This window comes from Musca domestica, unplaced genomic scaffold (assembly GCF_030504385.1).
Source record: "Musca domestica strain aabys unplaced genomic scaffold, Musca_domestica.polishedcontigs.V.1.1 24, whole genome shotgun sequence".
NCBI classification, from domain to species: domain Eukaryota; kingdom Metazoa; phylum Arthropoda; class Insecta; order Diptera; family Muscidae; genus Musca; species Musca domestica.
This window is the reverse complement of record NW_026712272.1, coordinates 1,363,374-1,386,402: the sequence shown is the minus strand read 5'-3', so window position 1 is coordinate 1,386,402 and position 23,029 is coordinate 1,363,374. Positions and strand designations below refer to the sequence as shown.

General features: G+C 35.0%; 1 protein-coding gene and 1 long non-coding RNA gene across 3 annotated transcripts; both read right to left on the bottom strand.

The window, feature by feature from the left end:
• Positions 1-115: 115 nt before the first annotated feature.
• On the bottom strand, positions 116-2,697 carry LOC101889763 (zinc finger and BTB domain-containing protein 41). Its single transcript, XM_005185889.4, has 5 exons — positions 2,587-2,697; positions 2,140-2,480; positions 1,357-2,077; positions 1,205-1,285; positions 116-1,147 (listed from the first exon to the last, which is right to left on the bottom strand). The coding sequence occupies exons 2-5, from the start codon at positions 2,299-2,301 to the stop codon at positions 339-341; spliced, it is 1,773 nt and encodes a 590-aa protein (XP_005185946.1). The 5' UTR covers positions 2,302-2,480; positions 2,587-2,697; the 3' UTR covers positions 116-338.
• A 6,592-nt stretch (positions 2,698-9,289) lies between these two features.
• Positions 9,290-10,667, bottom strand: LOC131802762 (uncharacterized). 2 transcript variants are annotated; one of them, XR_009342374.1, is made up of 4 exons: positions 10,364-10,667; positions 9,989-10,160; positions 9,646-9,910; positions 9,290-9,592 (listed from the first exon to the last, which is right to left on the bottom strand). It is a non-coding gene; the product is annotated as an uncharacterized LOC131802762 (long non-coding RNA). The 2 variants fall into 2 exon arrangements; XR_009342373.1 differs by having other exon boundaries at positions 9,293-9,910.
• Between the last annotated feature and the right edge of the window lie 12,362 nt (positions 10,668-23,029).

Here is a 23,029-nt window from a genome sequence, read left to right as displayed (position 1 = left end):
GAAATGAATGTGAATTCAGGTGACAAACATGTCCCTTGACTGAGCACTTGAAAATCAATTTTTTTTTTATGTGGGCTTATTTTTTCACAACACAAAGAAAGTACAGCTTTCGAGCTTCTAGAATAACCTTTGTTTTATTTCGAAATATCGTTTCAAACATATGGAAAATACTTTTCATTTTCTAATACATGCAGTTAAGCTTAAGAAGACAAATGATAAGTAAATATTCTTAAATTGAAACTGCAAATTAATCTATATATATATCCTTAATGTTATATAACTTATACATATATACACTTTATGACCATATAGTGTAATGATGATTGAATAAAAAATTACTACGAGGCGGCTTTTGCATGTTTTCGCATGTGAAGATTGAGCCTGAATTTGAGCTGATATTCTTTATGGCATATATCGCAGCTAAATTTTGTCGCCGTGGGCGATTTGTCTTGCTCCTCGTTTTGATGTTGTTTACAATGTGCTAGCAATTGTTCTATTGTGGCAAATTTATTTGGACATTTTGCACAAGCAAATGGTAGATGTTCATCATTATTGTTGTTATTACTTTGCTGGTCGAAAGCCGAATCATTTGCCTCCATCCCTGATTCATTAAATGATGAACTGTTCTCCAAACTATCTTGTGATTCATTTCTTGTCATCGACTCAGATTGACTATAATCTTCATTGTTGTAGCTTTCGCAGTCTTCATCTTGCGGGGCATCGCTGTATTTGGACAATTCTGCATGTGTCGGTTCCTCCAGTTCATGTTCTACCCCGCCATTGTCGTCCACATCTTCATTACTCTGATCATATTGCGAGTTGTCATTTAGCTGGTTTCCACTATTCTCATCTCCATAGTCTTCAAAAGTTGTAACATTATTTTCTTCTTCTTCAGCTTTTTCTTGTTTAATAACAGGCATTGTTTGTTGTTGATATCTATGTTGTTGCTTTACATGGTCTATTAAGTCACTTTGTTCGTCAAACTTTTCATCACAATGAGCACATAATAATTCGACATGAATAATTTCATCATCATCATCATACTCGACATCGTTGGGATCATAGGTTTCCGGATCTTGTGCATTATCATCTTCCTGGGCATGTACTTGCCATATATGAGTTTCTTTTTCTTCATTTGTTTGGAAGGCTGGAATTAAAAATGAATGATTATTTATTTGCTTTAAAATGGAGCATGAATACTTACATTCTTTGCAATATTCACAGGAAAATTTGTGCAGGATTTCATGTTGGCGTAAATGGCTTTTCATTTTCTTTGCCAATATAGCTGCAGAAGTAAATGGAAAATTTATTTAAGTATTAACACATGTTGGACACAGTATAGTCATGCATTCTCACCTTTTCCACAAACTTTACAATTGATTTTGCTATGCTGGGCTCTCCTGTGTTCCTTGAGGGCAGCACGAGAATTGCAAACAAATCCACATTGAGTACATTTGACATGTTTGTTAAGATTGTGCCATTTAAGGTGAAATTTAAAGCGGGATGTTGTTGAGTTTTTAAAGACTTTACCACAAATATGGCATTCGATGTCGCGAATTTCATGTACACGTTGTAAGTGTTGTTTGTGTTCATCCTGATTGGGGGACAAATGTTGGCATAGTTCACATTCGACGGATGGAATAGCAGGCTCTTGAGCTACCAATGCTGATTCTGGCTCATAGGTTTGTGGATACACCAAGGGAGCTGTTTCGCCACCTTCATCTGGTGTCTCTTTCTCGGAATGAAGTTGTTTAATGTTTTCACATGGAACATTGGCTTCTTCGATCAACTCCTCTTTAATTGGTACATGGGGAACTTTAAATGGTGTCACATTATCGTCATATTCACCATCACTAATATCATCCACATAGATGAAGTTATATTCAGGCGCTTCGTCAGCCGGATCCATAACTTCAGTCTTTATTTTAATATCTGCCAGATTTTTCTCACGCATATTGTAGAATATACGCAATTGTTCTTGGGTCTCAGTACAGGCTGTGCGGAATTTAAATATTTTAAGGAATTCATGTATACATGTATTGCACATATATTGCGGCAAACCATCATGTTCACTTATCTGTAAAGATTGCAGTTTTACTTAAAATTCAGAAGTACATGGTACAAGACAACGGTACTCACCTCTATTTTCCATTGGGCAAGTTCGAAGCGTATTTGCATCATTTCAGGATAGTCTAAAGCCGATTGAAAAAGTGGCTGCAAATAGTTGGTTGTGGTCATATAATAAACGCCACACGTTCGGCATGCCTCGATAGCATCAATCCCCTCACTTTCCACGTCCATTTTCAAGCAAATGTTGCTATTTTTTTTTTCTTTGATATTATATTGATGAGCACTCCTTGTTACTCAGCTTGACTTCATTTGGGAAAACGCTTTGAATAATTATGTATGTTTTGTGCATCAGAGTTGCCACACTTCGTTTTGAATGCTCTAACAAAGGCTATTGCGTTGTGTGATGACCCCTAATACAAAACAAAAAAAAATGATTTTGTTACGAAAGTTGATGCATGAAAACACATCTAAAATATAATAGAAAATAACAAAATTATATTTTATAAAAATACATACCCTTAATAAAATATCCCCATAATCTTATTATCCCCGTCCGATACACCTGTTGTTTTCAAGAGAACATTTCAAGTGCATACATTTGTTTACATGTTCTTTTGTGTTTGTTTTGCTCGTCTATTTGTTGTTATCGGTTTTTGTTTTGACTACATCATTCAGCTATTTTCATGTGTGGTAATATTTCTCTCGTTTTTTTCCTGAATGGAGACTTGAGTTGAGACGTATGGAGCATTTGCAGCGCAATTACAGGCAAAACAATAATTGAAAGAAAACCTTCGAAGAATCTATTATCATTCTTCGAGTCACGTGTTGTTCTGATGTGAAAATAGTACAAGTGCAAATATTTGCTTACATTATTTTCGTGATTTGTCATGCTCGTCTATATGCTATTGCGGGTATTTGTTTTGATTGTTTTTATGTTTTATCATTCGTTTTCATGCGTGGTAATGTTGCTCTCGCTTTTGCTATATGAAAATTTTAGTGCTGGCTTAATAATTTCTTTACTTATAATTTTATCATAATTAATATGTATAAAATTACCAAAATTTAAAAAATAAAAATGTGTGTTGTATATATGTTTTTTTAGGGTAAATCAAAAGGGAGGCTCTGAACGTCTTTCCTTATTACGCGTCATCGATACATTAACAACCCCATACATGGGTCCATGGTCCATGGTTGTTGTTTGTTAAAGTTGCGTCCGTTTAACTATGCCCTTTACATCGAACCATACACTAGGACCTTAAGGTCAAAACAGATAAATGCTTAAATGTTGACTTCTTCGCTGTTGCAACTTGTAGCTGACAAAATTGTTGTATTTGACCATAGGCCATAGCATAATTAAGGCGCCACGCGTTCTCACGCTTTATAAAAACAACACACATGGGGAGAGCCATGGCTAAATTAAAAAGTTAAAGTAATTTCAAATAAGCATATCCATCTCTGCATTTTCTGTAATTAACTTTCTTAAATTTCACTGCATAAAAACAGGTTCCCATCTATGATATGAGTATGCATAATAGAGTCACAAGTGTAAATTTTGACAATGAGATGTTGTCAAATGAATAGTTTTGAAAAAAAAAAATGGTAAACATATGATTGCACGACTTTACCTTATATTTTCTATCATTGTAATATTGATTTTTTTCTATATTAATATTGGATTTCTATTTTATGGATAACCCGTGATATGAAAAAAACGCGTGGCACATTGATTCTGCTTTGGCATAAAATAAAGACTAACTTACATTTAAATTATTACCTGCGACACCATGGCAGAAGAATACAGGTAGATGCATCAACGCTTGGGAGCATTGATATGTCAAAAAAATTTAAATGTTTTTTCAAATATAAGTAGATTTTTATATGTTTTCTTATACTACGTCATTCGGAGGCTACTATAATTCGCGTTTTTCAAAAGTTTTTACAAATTTAAATAATTTCTCATTCAACATTTTCAATTCCAAAATTGGTTTGACAGTTCATTGTCCCTGCAGCTGTGTCGACGCGTCTACCTATATTCTTCTACCATGTGCGACACGCACCTTATTATGTGAGCTTCAAAACCTCTTATACCCTGTTCCCGTACATTTTAATGACAATAGCGCGTTTATATTATTGAAAAATTAACTCGCTCGTGGGTTAACCTTGATTGTTTATCTGATGTATATTCACGTATGCAACGCTTGATCCATGGTAGAATTAAGAAGGTAAAGTCATGCAATCATATCATTACAACTTTTTTCAAAATTATTCATTTGACAACATCTCATTGTTAAATTTTATGTTTACAAATACATTGTATACACACAAATTAGAGATGGGAAACATTTTTTATATTCAGTGAAATTTGACAGGAAAAATGCAGAGAAAGGAATGTTTATTTGAAATGACTTTATCTTCTAAATTTTACCATTACTTTACCTTCGCTATTCGAATTGTTTTTATATTTTCTTGCCTTCTCCAACTCAACGTATCATCAATGAATTTTGAAGTCATTCCAGTTGGTTCTCTTGAAAGTCATTTCAACTGTCAATTCCGTACACGTCAAATAAAATACACTGAATTTGAGAGTAAATCGACGAAAAAAGTGTATGGATAAAAAGCCAAGGCAGAATGAACGTTTGGTCGCGACAATGCGTTTCTGGTTGTCAAACAACAACAAGAAAGCGTCGAAATGGATGTCATCAATCTGGGTTCCATCTCTGATTTGTGTATAGACAATGGATTTATAAATAAACATTTTATCAGTGAGATGTCAAATGAATACTTTTGAAAAAAAAGTGATAACATATTATAGCATGATTTTTCCTTCTTGATTCTACCTTGGATCTTACGAACCTAGGTAACTACTGGGGCGAGTAGTGCTACGTTTTTCATTATTCTATTCTTTTAAAAGGAAAGTGCAATGGACCGCCAAGTACGGCAAGTGCGAGCTGATATTTCTCCAAAATTTGAACCGCTTCCCAAAGTATTTTATATAACTAAATACTTGGAACTTATAGTTAGTTTCATTTGCCAACTCGGCAACGGCGACCATAACTTTTTACGCCAGACGAATGGCATTTTTTTTTTAAATTAAAAAATTAAGTCTTTTGTCGTTTTCACTTTGATTGAATGGAAAGTAGTTTGCGAATTAGACATCAGAACAATCAAATTTGTACTAGCAAATCTTTTTCAGAGCACTTCATGTTTTTGTAACAATCCACACCAAATATGCCTCATAAGCCGCTTAACCAACAGTGAAACGCGTCGCATAGTGGTGAATGTTTCAAGGTGTCTCTGTTTGTGGCTGCACCTAAGAGGTGCATCTGTTGGTTCCAATCTTTGATAACTTATCCGAAAATTTCGACTGGGAACTGCTCCAAGACCAAAATCGAAGCGTGTTTCCGCTTAAGATTTACATATTTCTCTTTAGTAAAAAATCGAATGTTCTGATATTACATGATCTTGGTGGACAATCGGCTGGCCCAAAATGTGAAATTATAGTCGCTGCGAAGTTTTCTCTCAATAAATCTTTGATGTGGAGCCGTCTTGCTGAACGCTTAAATTTCGGGCATCAAATAATAAAAGCTGGTGTTAGCAAAATTGCGACGTTCTCACCGGCATCATGTTTGAAGAAGTATGGACCAATGATTTTACCGGCACACAAACCACACCAACCCAAACCGGACGGAGTGACAGTTCTTAAATTTCTTTACATAATATTACCGAGGAATTGACCTAATTGAGTCTCCAAATCGTGGGATCTTCTTAGAAAATAATGAATGCGATGTCGGTCGGGAAAAAATCGGACGGCTTCAGTTCTTGCAACATCTGTACTTTGTATACTTTATTTAAGAGTTCGAAATAAAATACGTTAACGGAAAGAATGAGTTTCGTCGGTCCGAGTTGCTGAGATCTGCGTGCAATCTACGCTCCGTCATCTTTGTGTAAACTCCCAGCTATGGTCCCTATATTTTCTTCGCCGCGTGTTGAGTGTGGTCTATTCGATTGAATATTAACTAATAATGAATGGCTGATTATTGCTATGTTCCTGTACATGCATGAATCTACTAGTTTTGCATTTTTCTTCGATATCATATATGGAAAATCGGTTATCGTAGTAAAATCTTTTACGTACTTGCAGTTCTGGAACAGACCATATGTTGCGAATAGTACGTTCAGTAAAGTTGTGTTCCAGAACCTACAAATTAGTACTAATTCTGCTACAACGCGTTCCCGTACTGCAAAAACTAGCAAAACTTGCAGCTCTCTCGAGAAAAAAATTTATTGATACATTTCAATGTTCCCGCGTCATAACAAAAATAAAGAAATGATCAACTTAAAAACTCAAGGAAAAACTAATATTTGTAGTGCAAAAAAACAATAAGAGAAAATGTGGAGCACTTTTGGATGATTCCAGTAGTGAAGAGGACTGGCTGAATGATGGATCAGATTATTAAATATTATTATAGATTATTAATTTTAACGTATCGTCTTCAATACTATTTTTTTTTAATTTTGGCGTCCGTTTCAGTAAGGTTTCACCAGTCCGATTTGGACTGTTTACTCTTGGAATTTTGAATTTTGACATTTTATCGCATTTCTGCTAATTTTCCGTTCCCTTATTTTTTGAGCACACCTAATTGAGAATGACATTTCGAACTGTTCTCTCTTCTGCTAGTTTTACTACTAAAAAAGTACTGGAACACAACTTAAGTTTATCGGAATGCACGAAAAACATTCCACATAGAACGTGAACTTGGCAGCATGGTACAGCGTACACGTGATCTGCCACAAAATTCCTGTATGATCAGGAGTCGCAATTTTATTAGCGCTCTTTTTTTTTACCCAAATATTAATATTATCAGCAAGTGTCTACTAATTTTAGCAGGTATTCTATCAGATGCTACCGAATCTGATGATACCTGCACCACATACTACATCAGCAATGGACATTGAAAATCCACTGCAACAGAACCTTACACCACCTGTAAAAATTAATTCCAACAACAACAACAATAAGCGTTTACGGCTAGAAGATGGATCCCTTCCGGCGGAGATTGATATCACAGGACTAAACTATGATCCTAACAATCAAAATAGATTTGCAATGTTTGCAGATCTAGAAATTGAAAGCACTCAGCAGCAACGTCCTCCCAATCGCAACATTGATGAGCCAAAAACAGTGTCTGACAAGCAGAAATCCAGAAAAACGTTTTGTCCGCCAATTTTTTTTATACAATATTAATGTAAAACGATTAGTTGAACAGCTAGAAAACATGGAAACAAAAATAGAATACAAGCTTAAAAATACGGGTATGAATAAATGCAAACTGTATCTTTCAGATCCCGAAGCTCATATAGCAATGATGGAGAAATTGCGCGAAAACCCAGTACAGGCGTATACATTCACCCCGAAGGAATTGAAAAAAGTCTCATTTGTACTAAGAGGTCTGTATCATGACATTGATGTAGATAACATTAAAACCCTGTTCGATGAAATAATTCCCAATGTTGTTTCGAAGGTTACCAAATTTACAACACCTAGGTCTATAAAAGAAAATATTGATACTGGTCTTCTCTTGATCACATTAGAACCAGGCAAATCTTTAAACGATATTTCTCACATTAAATATATACAGAAACAACCTGTTTTTTGGGAGAAGCCAAAAAGAAAGAATCAGGATATACAATGCCGTCGATGCCAAGCCTGGGGGCATTTATCAAAGAACTGTGCCTCAGTCCGCAAATGTGTAAAATGTGACAAAATTCACTTGCCAGGTGAGTGTCAGAGACTAAAATCCGATACTTCTGACCCATATTGTGTAAATTGCAAAGCAACTGGTCATACTGCAAATTGGAAGGGTTGTCCCGCTTACAAAAACTACGTTGCAACTCGAAGACAACGTATTGAAACAGCAATAAAAACGACGGAAACTGCCAAACAAAATGTCAAAATTGCCCTATCAACCAGCTTAGTTTCACCAAACAAAACTTTTGCAAGTTTTTTACGACCTACGCCTTGCCACAGTACAAAATCATCCATCATTGACGAGTTTTTGAAACTATCCAGTCTATTTTTGCAGCCAGAAGAGCTCAGCTTGGAACAAGAAATTGAAATTTTCCTAGCTGAATACAACAAAATGTCAAAAAGTGAGGCAAAAACTAAGTTTATGAGCCTCTTAAAAAAATTAAGGAAAAATATGGGCCATAGAACTCTTAATTTCCTAACCTTTAACGTACGTTCATTACTAGATCGTAGCCGACAAATTGAGTTGCAAAAATATCTCATAAATCACAATATTGACGTTGCGTTTATACAAGAGTGCCATCTTCGCAGAAATAAAAGAATAAAAATAAGCGGTTACAACTTTATTTATGACTACTCACACATAGGAGTAGCCATATTACTAAAAAATAACCTCAATTACAGACGAGTTGATATTGAAAATATTAATTTCAATACTGTTTTTGTAGAAATCGAAACAAGAGGTAATATCATACGTAAATATCTGTTGGGATCGCTCTATATCCCATGTAACTACAATTCTCTGCAACTTATAAACGGACTAAATAACTGTCTATCGGCAACATCACAATATGACGGGTTCATTCTTGGCGGAGACCTCAACTCCAAAAATGTATCATGGGGAGATCTCATTGACAATACTAATGGTAAAGCTCTTTATAGTTGGTTGCTTGATAATTCCACTGATATTAGTAGAATTTGTTGCTCAACGCCTTCATACCCAAACGGATCCTCATTCCTTGATCATTTTCTTATTAGTCCCAATTTGATTGACTACAAAAGTTAGAAAACGAATTTATTATTAACCCTATTTCCCCATTTCAGTTTGGATTTAAACCAGCACACTCTACAAATCACGCCTTACTTAAATATCACAATGATATAACGAGTCACCTAAGAGAGAAAATATGTACAGTGGCAATCTCTCTAGATATCCAGAAGGCATTTGATTCTGTATACCACAAAGGAATTATTTATAAATTAATTAAACTGAACGTGGATCCGTTTCTGGTCAAGATGTTTTCAAGCTTTTTAAACAACAGAAAATTTACTGTTATTATCAATGATTATATGTCCAATTTTGGCGCAATAGAAAGTGGTGTCCCCCAGGGCAGCGTTCTGTCACCCCAACTGTTCAACTTGTTCCTTAATGATTTTCCTCATGTTTCCGAAAATTCTAAATCTATTTTATACGCGGATGATTGCCTGATATATAGTCATAACAACTCACCAATTACTGCTTTCAACAATGCAGCGTACCATCTTCAAATTATAAAAGCATATTACACGACATGGGGAATTTCCATAAATGCTGCGAAGTCGGAGGCAATTTGCATTAGAAACGCTTCAGGAAAATGCCATAGAACAGTAGTGCCTGAATCCAAACTATTGAATCTCTCGCTTGATGGAACAGAAATCCCTTTTAGGAATACCTTAAAATATTTGGGAATAAACATAAATAACCTTTTTAAATTTAATGATCACGCCAGAGCCGCCCTGAAAAAAACCAAAATGACAGCTGGTCGTTTATCATACATCATGTGCAATACTTATCTGCCACAGAGTACTAAGTTGCTCCTATATAAAGTCGCCATTCGCCCAATTATGTATTATGGTTTCCCAATGTGGTTTTCGATTTCCCCGACAGTGGCAAATGAAATTGAAATGTTTGAACGAAAAATCTTTAGAAAATGCGTTGGAAAAAACTTCCAGAATCCCTCCAAGCGCTTCTCAAATCAGCACATTTACACCTGCGCAAACATTCTGCCATTCTGCACGTATGCTCTCAACCTCCAAAGGAGATTTTTGGAAAACCTAGCCGTACATAATAATGAACTTTTAAATGAAATATATGCTGCTGAACAAAATATTTTATGGTCCGGCTCAACTTACCTTTCACCAGTAGGAGTTCTAAATGAAAATCTTGACAACAGTTCTGGCCAGTACTTTCTACCTGATTTTTTTACCAAGACGAGTCCCGAAACACATAGGGGATAAATGAATGAAAAAAAAAAACGATTCTGTGATATTCTTATATATATTTTAGACTTAAGTCACGTAGTACCTGAAAAATTACACATAAATAGATCATTTCACACCTCATGTTTCTTAACGTTATAATTTTACAATTAATATGTTACACAATTAATGTTCTCTTTACACTTTGTATGTAATTGTCGATTATCACAATAATTGCTTTCGCAATTTTTTTTTTCATGTAAAATCTCGACATTACATTATATATGATCTCAATTCATATAAACCTACCTAAAATTGTCACACTGTTCAAACATATTTATTTATTTTAGTATATAAGTGTTAACTAGTGTTTAAGTAGTTATGCAGATATTTACTCTGCACGCTAAAATATAGACCGCGAGCAAGTCTAAAAATCTCTTCCCATTTGTTTACATTTTGTAAATTTCTGTTTATTCACTTTGCATGTAGCAATAACGAACGTCAATGTGCAGCAAAACAAAACGATTATAATTTTGCGTTTTTTAATTATCTCCGTTGTTATCGATAAGTACAACATATTGTAACCGAAAAAAAAGAAGACTCAATAAATATTTTACTTACTTTACTTTCCTGTATGATCAGATACATATATGAAGACAGACACATTTGGTGATAATACAGTTGCCGATCACCAACTTGTATTATATCAGCAACGTAGCTTTCAGAACAGGATTGCACGCCGCGTGGATGCACACATATTAATCGAGGAAACAGCTTGAATCTGGAGTCGAGACCTAATAATGAGGACGTACATGGACTGCGGAGATGAAACAAATGAGAGCTGAAAGTCCAAGGAAGAATATACATAGCTTTCCGCTTTGTTTTATGGTATGTATTGACTAAAACAACATCGGTGCGACAGTGATATTTGTACTCGTCAAAGATGACACACTACCATCTAATGACTGGAAATGAATAGTTACGACTGGAATGAAGAGGTACGACCTATGTCGGTGACGATAACCATTAAGTGTCGTAGACGTAACGATGTGCGAAGGTAGAATAACAGGGTCATTCTCCAAGTCATGCGTACTTCAAACAGAGTTCAAATATTAGATAAATTTGTGAATGATATATTTTGGAAAGATGTGTCTCGTTATTAACGGACCATACATCGTATGATCAAATTCGGGTTGTGCCTTTGTTTTTTTCCTGCCCTGTTTGCTTTAAGCAACATTATCTCGCCTTTCATAATATATTCAAGAAGATGGCTCAGAAGGACACGGAATGTGCGATATTTGACGAAATGTTTGTTTTGTGGTCATTTAGAGCGATTTTGCAATGCAATAACAAGGCGGTAATAATCGTCGAGTACGACAACAAACCCTTCAAATAAGAAGGGAGCAACTTCGCACACCTCAAGTGGTAGGGCCGATGGTTGAGCCTAAGCAGCAAGTCGCTGAGGGAGCAGTTACCCAAAAATTGTTAATAGAGATTGTCGAGCATACGTGCATTCTAGGGTCCGCAGCCCACGTTGCACCCAAGCAAGCGGGGGAGTATGTCGATGCTAAAGCAAACTTGCACTCTCCCAAAACAATCAGGCCCATCGTGTGATCTACCCTAATGGAGACCGGGGTGATCGATTGGGAGCTGATCGAGTTCTACCTCTAAGTACGGTCGTCGAAAATGGCTCATCACTTAATTCTATACTTTTATCTAATGGATCGACTTGTTCGCAAAGGTTTTAAACTCCCAAATAAAACTTTAAATTCACATCAAAATTTACAGACCTACTTTTCAAGTTTAACAGCGTTACCTAAAGTTCGACGTACTCAGTCGACGTTTTTCACCACACAATTTATATGACAGTTACCCAAATACGACGGGAGTACGAAATTTCAAAGTTGAACATATTAAACTTTGATATTTTAATATTTTTTTTTTGTGTTGGAAATATAAGTAAATAATACAAAAAATGTGAATTCCGGGCATCGACGCGGGATGTAACAATGGATCAAACGTTGATTCTGTCTTGGAATTTTTTAAAATGGGTTTTATATTTTACGCATGGCAAAAGAATACAGGTAGATGCATCAACGCTTGAGAGTATTGATATGTCAAAAAAATTTAAATGTTTTTTTCAAATATAAGTAGATTTTAATAAGTTTTTTATACTACGCCATTCGGAGGCTATTATAATTCGCGTTTTTCAACAATTTTTACAAATTTAAATAATTTTTCATTCAACATTTTCAATTCCAAAATTGGTTTGACAGTTCATTGTTCCAGCAGCTGTGTCGATGCGCCTACCTATATTATTCTACCATGATTTTACGTAAACACAAAATAACAAACAAATATAGCAGCCGGGAGTTTAACTGTTGTAAAATGAAGTGGAATTCTACGGGTCAACGGAAACCAATACAGAATAAAACTTTCCGTTTTGTTTTATGTTATGTGTTGGCAACAAAAACATCGGTACCACAATCATGTTACAGCTAAAGTGTTTTTATTCTAATTTTTCTGATTTACTTAGTAATGTTGCATCAAAAAATTGAAATGTTGGCCATCAACGAGAGACGAAGTAACAACGGATCAAACATTTATTCTGGCTTGGAATTAAACAATTTTAAGCCAGTGCATTTTTCGCAGGAAACAACAACCGCTACTGAAGCCAGGCAAGGATGCCAGCAAAAGTGATTCATACAGGCCGATATCACTTTTGTCACCAGTAGCAAAGACGCTTGAGGCTTTACTCCTCCCCAGCATACGAGAGTGTTTCCCAGTAGCCGATCATCAACACGGATTCCGAAAATTGCATAGCACAACAACAGCTTTACACGCCATTTCCACACATGTCAGCAGAGGTCTCAACCAGAACAGGCCGTGCGATAGAACATTTATGGTGGCACTTGATTTATCAAAAGCCTTCGATACAGTCAATCATGCCACACTGTTCGAGGACATTGAGCGCACCACCCTCCGGCCAAGTTTGACGTTGGCTAGTAAACTACATGTGTGGACGCCACGTGGAATTCAGAAACAAGAAGTCGAGCATCCATAGAGTTAAACAGGGAGTTCCCCAAGGTGGGGTGATATCTCCGGAACTGTTTAACCTCTACCTTTCTGACATTCCGCGCCCTCCTGACGGCATAGAGATTATAACGTACGCAGATGATTGTACGCTCGTGGCGTCCGGACCCATTATTGATGACATTTGCTATCGGTTAAACGCTTACCTTGTTGATCTTACCGCCTTTTTCACTGCGAGGAATATGAAGATATCCGCCACTAAGTCGACGGCCACACTTTTCACCACATGGACTGCGGAGATGGGGCTATCCTTAAATGTGCAGGTCGATGGTGCTATTATTCCGACCACCAACTACCCCAAGGTATTAGGGGTCACATTCGATAGCCTCTTTAAGTCGTCCGCGCATACCACAGCTATCTGCGACAAGATTAGAAGTAGGAACAAGGTCCTCAAGTCTCTGGCCGGCAGTACTTGGGGAGCTGATAAGGAAACCTTGTTGACCTCTTACAACGCGATAGGCCGGTCTGTGCATGTGTGTGTGTGTGTACTATGCGGCTCCGGTGTGGTCCGCCAACGTCAGTGCTACGCAGTGGAAAAATGTCCAGTCCTGCCAGAATGCCGCCCTTAGAATCGCAACATGGTGCCTTCTCATGACACCTGTCGATCACCTACATGAGGAGGCGAAGGTCTTACCGGTGCGACAGCATATCAAAATGCTGTCAATGCAATACCTGCTTGGGTGTTATAGACAAAGGCATCCAAATCACCATCTTGTGGATAGGCAACCTCCGCCCAGGCACGTTAGGAAAGACCTTCATGATTTAGAGAGAGAGAGGTACAGAGGTATAAGAGAGAGCCTCTAGATCAACAGGCCTATCAAGCGGGACTGAATAGTATTCACTCTAATTCGGTCTCAGAACCCATTGAAGGATATAGAGTGAATACTGTGCTAGGAGACCATCCTCCTCCCGTCGCAGCTGAAGAACGAGAGCTGCCCCGACAAACCCGAGTAGTTTTGGCTCAATTACGATCCGGATGGTGCAGCCGACTAAATTCCTACTGGGCCCGGATTAACGGCGACGTGCAGAACATCTGCCCAGCATGTGGCACAGGCCCACATGACACGCTGCCCAGCCAAGCCTACTCACCTAACTCCAGTCTCGTTATGGACACAACCCATACAGGTTGCATCCTTTTTGAGACTGGACTTAGAAGCAGAACGTGATTGAACTGAGTCAGAAAATGGAAACCAAACGAACACAGATGTATGAGCTGCTACAATAACAACAACAACACATTCTTAAACGCTGTTCACCAGCTAGAGTTGATATTCTACTTGAACATTGGGAAAATTATGTGTAGGAAAAAATTCCCATGCATATATTCTTCTGATCCTTGTACATATTGGTCAGTACATTTGTTGACTTTCCTGCCGATAGCAACATAGGATTTAAACATCAATTCTGTCTATAATATAACCTTAAACTAGTCTAAACAAGTAGAATTTGCAAATCGGATTCATTTGTAATGTCTAGTCTAAACGGGCTATTAATTTCATGTCGCACTTCATCGATAAAACACGAACCACTTGACGTTGTCAGTTCCGTTCTGTGTGGTTTTTTGTTGATCAACGCGAAATCCAGGCTTTACGTCGGTTTATTGAAATAATGCGTTTATGTCAGATTAACTCATATAATAATTTAATGGTTTGAGAAGGTTAACCCATGGTACAATAAAAAGGTAAGATAGAGCTCCCAGCTGATTACATTTTTTTCTAAGTGTGCCCGACTTCTGCTAAGTTTGTGAATGTATTTGTTGTTTTGAAAAAGCGACAGCTGTTAAAATTATTCCAGTGACAGCTCATTATTTGTTTACAAGCGAAAAAAAGCATTTTGGTGAGCATTTTCCAGAAAAAAAGTTATTCGTAATGGAATTCAAACGTGATAGTGTGATTTCTTTATATTTGGCTGGAAAACCAAAAGTGGCTAGCGTTAGAGCACTCCAGCATTTAAATGTGAATAATTCTTTTGTGTCTCGTACCATCGCTCGTTACCGTGATACTGGTAGCGTAGCCTGACGTCAAGGAAGTGAACGGAAGAAAACGACAATGGTTCGAAAAGTAAAGAACCGACTTGATCGAAACCCGCGTCGCAGTGGCCGAAAAATGGCCCGTGAGCTGAACATATCGCAATATTCCATTCGGCAAATATTGAAAAATGAGCTCGGGGTAAAGTCATTGCAATTCCAAAAAGTGCAAGAACTTACACCGCTACAGAAAGAAAATAGACTCAAAAGAACTAAAGAGTTGCTTCGCATGGCCGAAAGTGGTGAACTGCCGAATTTGGTTTTCTCCGATGAGAAAACATTCGTTGCCCAGCAGTTTGTAAACAAAAAAAAAATTATCGTGTTTACTTGCAGAAGAAGTCAGCTGTAAATGTGCACCTTCCGTTGGCCACCAGAACTCAAGCGCCGGTCATGGTGATGGTGTGGGCCGCCATAACAGCCGATGGTCGCTCTCCGCTCGTATTAATCGACCGTGGCATCATAATAAATGCCAAATATTATCGCGAAAATATTCTGGAGGGTGTGTTAAAGCCTTGGGCACGCAAACATTTTGGCCGCACACCTTGGACATTCCAATAGGACTCAGCAACATCGCACTCAGCACGCGCCACCCAAGAATGGTTACAAAATGAGGTTCCTCACTTCATTTACAGTGCACAATGGCCACCAAAATCTCCGGATACGATTGTGTCTGGAGTATTTTGGAAAGCAAGGTTGGCACTAAAAATACCAAAGTGTCGATCACCTCAAGTAAGCGCTTCGCCGGGAATGGACCAAAATACCGCAGATCAACATTCGGGCAGCGTGTAACGGTTTTATTGGACGTTTGAAGGCCATGATTCTGGCCAAAGGTTACCAATCTAAAATTTTATTTTTATTTCCGACATTTTTGCTTTCATTCAATAAAATTTAAAAGAAAATGTAAAAAGTAAGTCCTGAAAATATAAGTTAATCCGGACTACATTTTGTACATAAACGCGCTATAACGAATAGTAAAAACCATGATAAAAGAACATAGTTGTTGCATCGACGCAACTGCTGGGACAAGGAACTGTCAAACCAATTTTGAAATAGAAAATGTTGAATGAAAAATTATAGTAATTTGTGAAAATTGTTGAAAAATGCATATCATAAAAAGCTCCGATTGTTGTCGTATAAGAACACTTATAAAAATCTACTTATTAAAAAAAAGAAACATTTTAAAAATGTTGACATGTCAAAGTTCTCATGCTTTTTACTGTTCTCAAACTTTTTACTGCCCTTGAAGTCTTCACATGACATATGTTGTGAGGATGTCAGAGTCGCACTCGAAACCTGCCGTCGTTTTTCCTTATAATTTGATATCAATATGCCTAGGCATGATGTCAAGCTGCTTACCTTTAAGGTGGGAATATCTAAAACGCTTTTTGACTGGCTTAAGTAATTGGCTGGCTTCAGCGTAAAAGAACAAAGGGGGTTTAGGTTGACATAGTTCAATTTGGGAACATAATTTATGCTTTTTAACCCTGAGCTCCTCTCATGGTAGAAGAATATAGGTAGACACATCGACGCAGCTGTTGGGACAATGAACTGTCAAACCAATTTTGGAATTGAAAATGTTGAATGAAAAGTTATTTAAATTTGTAAAAATCGTTGAAAAACACGCATTATAATAACCTCCGAACGACGTTGTATTAGAAAACATATAAAAATCTACTTACATTTGAAAAGAAACTAAAATAATTTTGACATATCAATGCTCCCAAGCGTTGATGCATCTACCTGTATTTTTCTACCATGGCTCCTCTGTTCTTTTATGAAAAAGTCAGCTGATTAGTTTAGTCAGTCAAAAAAGCTTTTTATGTATTCTCACCTTAAATAGCCCAAGTCAGCAATTACGAAGCTGGATATAAGTTATGGAAAATGAGGTGGAAATTCTAAATTTTTGAAAACAAATACTAAATATAGAACGCTAATCGGACATTAACACAGATTCAGTGCAAGAGAATTTTAATATTAAAATATTTGTAATCAACTGCGAACATGAAGCTATTACTAACAGCCTGTTCCATGATATCGAAAGAAAATTTGTGCGAAAGAGAGCTAGTCACTCGCGAAATTAAGCAAAAAAGCGCCAAATTGACAGATTTAAACGCGAAAAAGCTGTAAAAAATACAATCATATGTAAGCTGGTCCTGCCCGAACTGACAGTACAGTTGTAAGCACACAAATTGTAAATAAACAAACAAAATAACATTCCGAGATTTCCAGAAATTGTGTTAAGTTTTTTTGTTTAAAAATAAATTAAAAAAATATTATTTCTGTTGCCCCATATTTTATGGATGATGTGAAGGCGTCTGCTGCTTCCAATTATTGACACTACTCAGGATTCTCCCCCATATAATCAACTAGTGCCCGCAGATGGGTAGTAGATGATTTTTTTCATGCTGGAATTGAAGTAATAAATATTATATTTGTCATTGACATATTGTAATTGCCTTTTTTATTTTTACTTACTTTTTTTGTTTCGATTTTCAGTTAGACGACAGAAATCACACAAGTGACTGATTTTGACATTTGTGTTTCCATGCTTTCGAAAGAAAAAAGAAAGTGGAACGCAAAATTACACTGAAACGCTTATGTTTTCGTTCGCTTTGATGTTCGTACAATCTTTCGTTCTGATGGATTTTAGTGAAACGGTAATCAGCTGTTTGTGCTGTCAAAGGCATGCGAACGTGTTATTTCGATATCGTGGAACAGACTGTAAGTGATATTGAAATATGGAAAGGTCTCATTGGGTTCACTGATGCAAATTGGGGAGATTAATGCTCATAATTTTCCCAGTGCCGCATATTACAGCTACTTTCCGAATATCGGAGTTTATGTTTTCAAGTTTATTTCATACATTTGCAGGTAGTTTGATAATATGACAAATATAAGGAATGACACAAAATATTTTAGACGAATAATTAGTTATCAATCAGTTCTGTTCCAAATGCTGCAAAAATCTACTAGTTTTTTTTCCGATTTTGTAAAGTCAAAATTAATTGTTCGCAATGGTGAAGTGTTTTCCGTTCGGAATCTGATCTTCTGCCGCAAAGGAAATTTTTCTTAAAAATTTGCTGATCTATTTTTAAAATCAATGAATACTTACTTCTTTGATTGCTGGTGTAGCAGTAATAGATTTTCTAATTATTTACCTTCCATTTCCTTGACTTTGATAAAGAAAACAATATTTTTTTCTTGCTTTAAATTCTCATTTTATTGCATGCACAAAAAATTATAATAGTTTTAAATTTGTTGTAGTTTGTTTTAATGTTAATATTCATCTTTTTTGTTAATACAATTAAATTGATTCATTTTTTGATTATTTTTTGTTATAAAATAAATGCTTAAAATGTAAGTGGGGCATTTTTACTATTTCATGCTATCGTCGTCAATTTAAAATTTAAATCAGTATGTAAATTTAATGGTATCAGGCCACCAGAGGCAACAGAGAGAGTTGCCATATTTAGGGTGTATTAATTTATGAGAATCCATAACATCTCATCTGGCCTTCTACTCTTTACCGATTTAACTTTCAATACTATGGTGGGACAAGGCAGGTTTATTTAATCTTTTTTCTCAAGGATTTTAATGGTGTTTGTGGGGAGACAAAGGTTTTGTTTTGGGGGGAAACTTTAAATACAATACATATATATTTTCTTTTCTTGGACAAACTATAAATATTTAAATTGTATTATTATTTTTTGTTTTTAATATATTCTTAAAGATAATAATATTGTAAACATGCAGAACAAAATATTTATTAGTTATTTTTTTTCTTCTCATTCATTAATGTTATTAAGTCGTTTGTATATTTACTAATGTAATTTGCCTTAAATTTCTAATTATTATTATTATTAGTTAATATTTATTATTTAAATTAACAATTATTTGTACATTAATATTTGTTACAATTTTTTTTGTTTTTGGTTTTTATTGCCCAAATTAATGACATCTCACAAGAGTTTTATTTTTGGTTTGGTTTGTTATTCAACTAGATTCAATAGTGGCTTCATTAAACATAAAAATATATTGAACTGGCAATGCCAATAAAAATTAGTAAGACAATAAAACAAATGGCAATGCTTCTTTTTTGGAATATATGTTATGAACTCTGGCACTAGATTATGACAAAGTTATTTGATTATAAAATTTAAAATAAATGAAATCAATTGAATATACGTTGTAGACTCGACCAAAATACGATTATGCAACTGATTTAAGCTGCTATCAGACGATAAGGGTTTTACAACTGCAGTGTCAAATTTTCCATATGTAGAAGTTGCACACATCGTGTGATACATGTACGCCATTTCAATTTTGAAATACATGCATGGTAGAAGAATATAGGTAGACACATCAACGCTTGAGAACATTGATATGTCAAAAATTTTAAAATGATTTGGCAGAAATAAGTAGATTTTTAAATGTTCTCTTATATGACGCAAATCGGAGTTTGTTATAATATGCATTTTTCAACAACATTTACAAATTTGATTAATTTTTAATTCAAAATTTTAAATTCCAAAATCGGTTTGAAAGTTCATTGTCCCAGCAGCTGTGACGATGCGACTACCTGTATTCTTCTACCATGTATCGTTACAACATAGTTAGCAATGTTAGGCGATTTAGACCGCTTAGGCAATATGTAATTGATTGGGAAAGTCTGTGGAATGAAATTTTGAAACCAAATTTTTAGATTTTTCAATTTTTTCTATAAATGTGTTTTTTTATATTAACTAGTCGTGAGCTGTTATCTAGATAGTATAGACATAAACCATTTGTTCAGAATGCATTTTGCCTAGTCTTTATCATTTTAGGTCTTTGATTCTTCTACCTTGAATGCATGAGCAATGTACACATGTGTTTACTTTTTTCGATCACAGTGAGACCTATTTTCATTTCGGAAAAATTTAATTTAATCAAAAGTGTTGTTCCTTGTTGTGTAAAAATATATAAAATTATATTTGCGGTAAAAAGTTGATTATAAAAATTGTAATTTTTTGAAAATACAATATAAGCGAAGGAAACAACAAAAAAGCATATGCAAATGTGTGATAGCTAGAATTGTGAGTTATATGTAAAATTACATTTTTGGCATATATACGAAAGTACACATGCATAATAAAAGTGACGGTACAAGTGTAAACCCTTATCGTCTGATAGCAGCTTTAGTAAGGATTAAATTTACGAAATGGAAGTTGTTGAATGCTGGTTTGTTTTTGCGGAATCAGACTAAATATTACACTAACTAGACTAAATGTCAATATTTGTTTACGTTTTGCTTACACTTTTTGTTTATCCTTCTTACTGTGTTTCCATTCACAATAGCTGTTTTGACAACTAATCTAGATGAACTACTTATTGATTGTGCCATGGTTGATGCCAACAACAATATCAATAGAGAGGACTAATAGTACGTTTACCTATAAAATGTCTAGACAGGTTTACCCTGAGAATTGATATTTCACAATAAATTTTATGTATATTATCTATTGTCAAATTTCACCAACCAATTATCAGGATTAACCCAGCTAAAGATTTGGTATGTAAACGTACTTTAAGTCAAGTCCCCGACCGAATTTTAGATAATTTAAAATGACAATCAGCTGATGTTTGTTTACATATACATACACACCTGTTATTCTTAAATAAAAATCATATTTATAAAAACAAATTTCAAATAAACATTTAATTTTACCCAAATTGTGGCAAAGTGCTAATTAAACTACCATTGCCATTTTAGAATTTTTCTACTTTAATTTTTTAAAAATTTCGGTTTCTATTTGTTTTGATACGGAGATGTGTCAGTATTTTCTATCGGATGATAATTTGTGTCTTAAAGACAAGGCTGTTCATAATATGTTGACATACTCGTGTTTCATTTAAAATAAATGATGCTAGAATCATAACTAATCAGATAGATGACAAATCTCTCATAGAACCGTTTTTTTTTTGCTGTAAATGCTTTGTCAAAATTGTATAACATCTTTCCATTCGTCTGAACATGGTATAATTATTATGGTAGAAGAATACATGTAGTCGCATCGACAAAGCTGCTGGGGGTCAAACCAATTTTAGAATTGAACATTCTAAATAAAAATGATTTAAATTTGTAAAAAAAATTCAAAAATGCTTATTATAACAACCTCTGATTGGTGTCGTGTAGGAAAATATATAAAAAATCTACTTATTTTTAACAAAACATATTAACATTCTTGACATATTAATGTTCCCAAGCGTTGATGCATCTACCTGTATACTTCTGCCATGGAAGATAGCAGCTGATTCGAATCTTTTGCCATTGATTACATCCCGAGTATATTGTATTCTATAAAAAATATAATACTTTTTTGATAAATTTTTACCGCAAATTTAATTTTGAATATTTTTAGACAACATACAAACAACAATTTTGATTAATTTATATTTTTCCTATGAAAATAGGAAATGTGATCGAAAAAGTGGCACTGCTGGTGCAATGAACCAATTTTGGAATTGAAAATGTTGAATGAAAAGTTATTGAAATTTTAATTTTTTTTTTGAAAAATAACCGCCGATTTGGGATAAAACATTTTTAAAATGTAGACATATCAATGTTCCCAAGCGTTTATGAATCTACCTGTATTCTTCTACCGTGATGTGAACTTTACTCACGTATTTCACAACTGAAATGCCGTTCAGGCATGAATCAAACGATGTGTGAAACTTCTACGTATGGAAATTTTGACATTACATATGTAAAAAACATTTCGTCTGTTAGAGTCATTACAAAAAAATTTTCTATGCGGTGATACTGTATTTTTTGTATTTATGCTTCCACCTTCTATTCTACCATGGCGTCTGAAATATTAATTATAAAGGTGCAGGTACATAAAAAGCTTGAAGTAATGGCTAGGCATATTGACGTCAAATTATAAAGGAAAACGACGGCAGGATTTTAGTGCGGCTCTGTAATCCCTTTATGAAATGTCAAAAAATATGCCTAGATATGGCTTCGAGCTTCTTATGTACTTACACCCTAACCTTTTCTCTATCGGGACTACAACGTATATTAAATTATGAAAAAATTAAAATATAAATTACTTTTAGTTGAAAACAATTGAAGTTTAAAACTTAAAACCTATAGTTATTGAAAAACAAATATATAGTTGTGGTTTTAAATGATAAGCACACACATAATTTTCTATATCCGAGATCTGTTGAATGGATCGCGGGCATATTTTAACTATGTGTAATAGTGTGTGTGTAACTTCCATCAAAATTTATAAAACATCAAATTATTAAAAATTAGCCTTCAAACTATTAAGCTCGTCTTAATATAAATGGCTTTAACACATTTATAATACGTCAGGTGAATCCTCACTGTCAATTTCATTGCGTTTATATCAAACAATACACCAAATGTCAGAATTGACATAGAGACAATGAAATTAACAGTTGAAATCCACTGGATTTTTTATATGTAAACATGCTGTTACTCTATGCAAGCAATTCATTGTCATCGTTAAGTGTGGTACACACTATCAAACAGTGACGCCATATGATCATTCTCCGGTTTTAACATGCATTGAATTACACGTTTTTAATAATAATTTTTGTATAGAACGACATTTTCTATACAAGCCTCTTTTCTAGACCACAACTATATATCGTAGAAATTGAATGCTTGGTATCTATAATTTATTTTGCTTTTTTTTTTCTTATTTACTTTTCTATAACCATTTACGGCGGGGATATATTTCACTCAAAATGCATCTACTTACGTTTATTATTTTCTTATGGAAAACGTAGAGAATTATTTATTTTATTTCATTTTTTTTTTGGTTCATTACAAAAATGTTGGAGTTTCT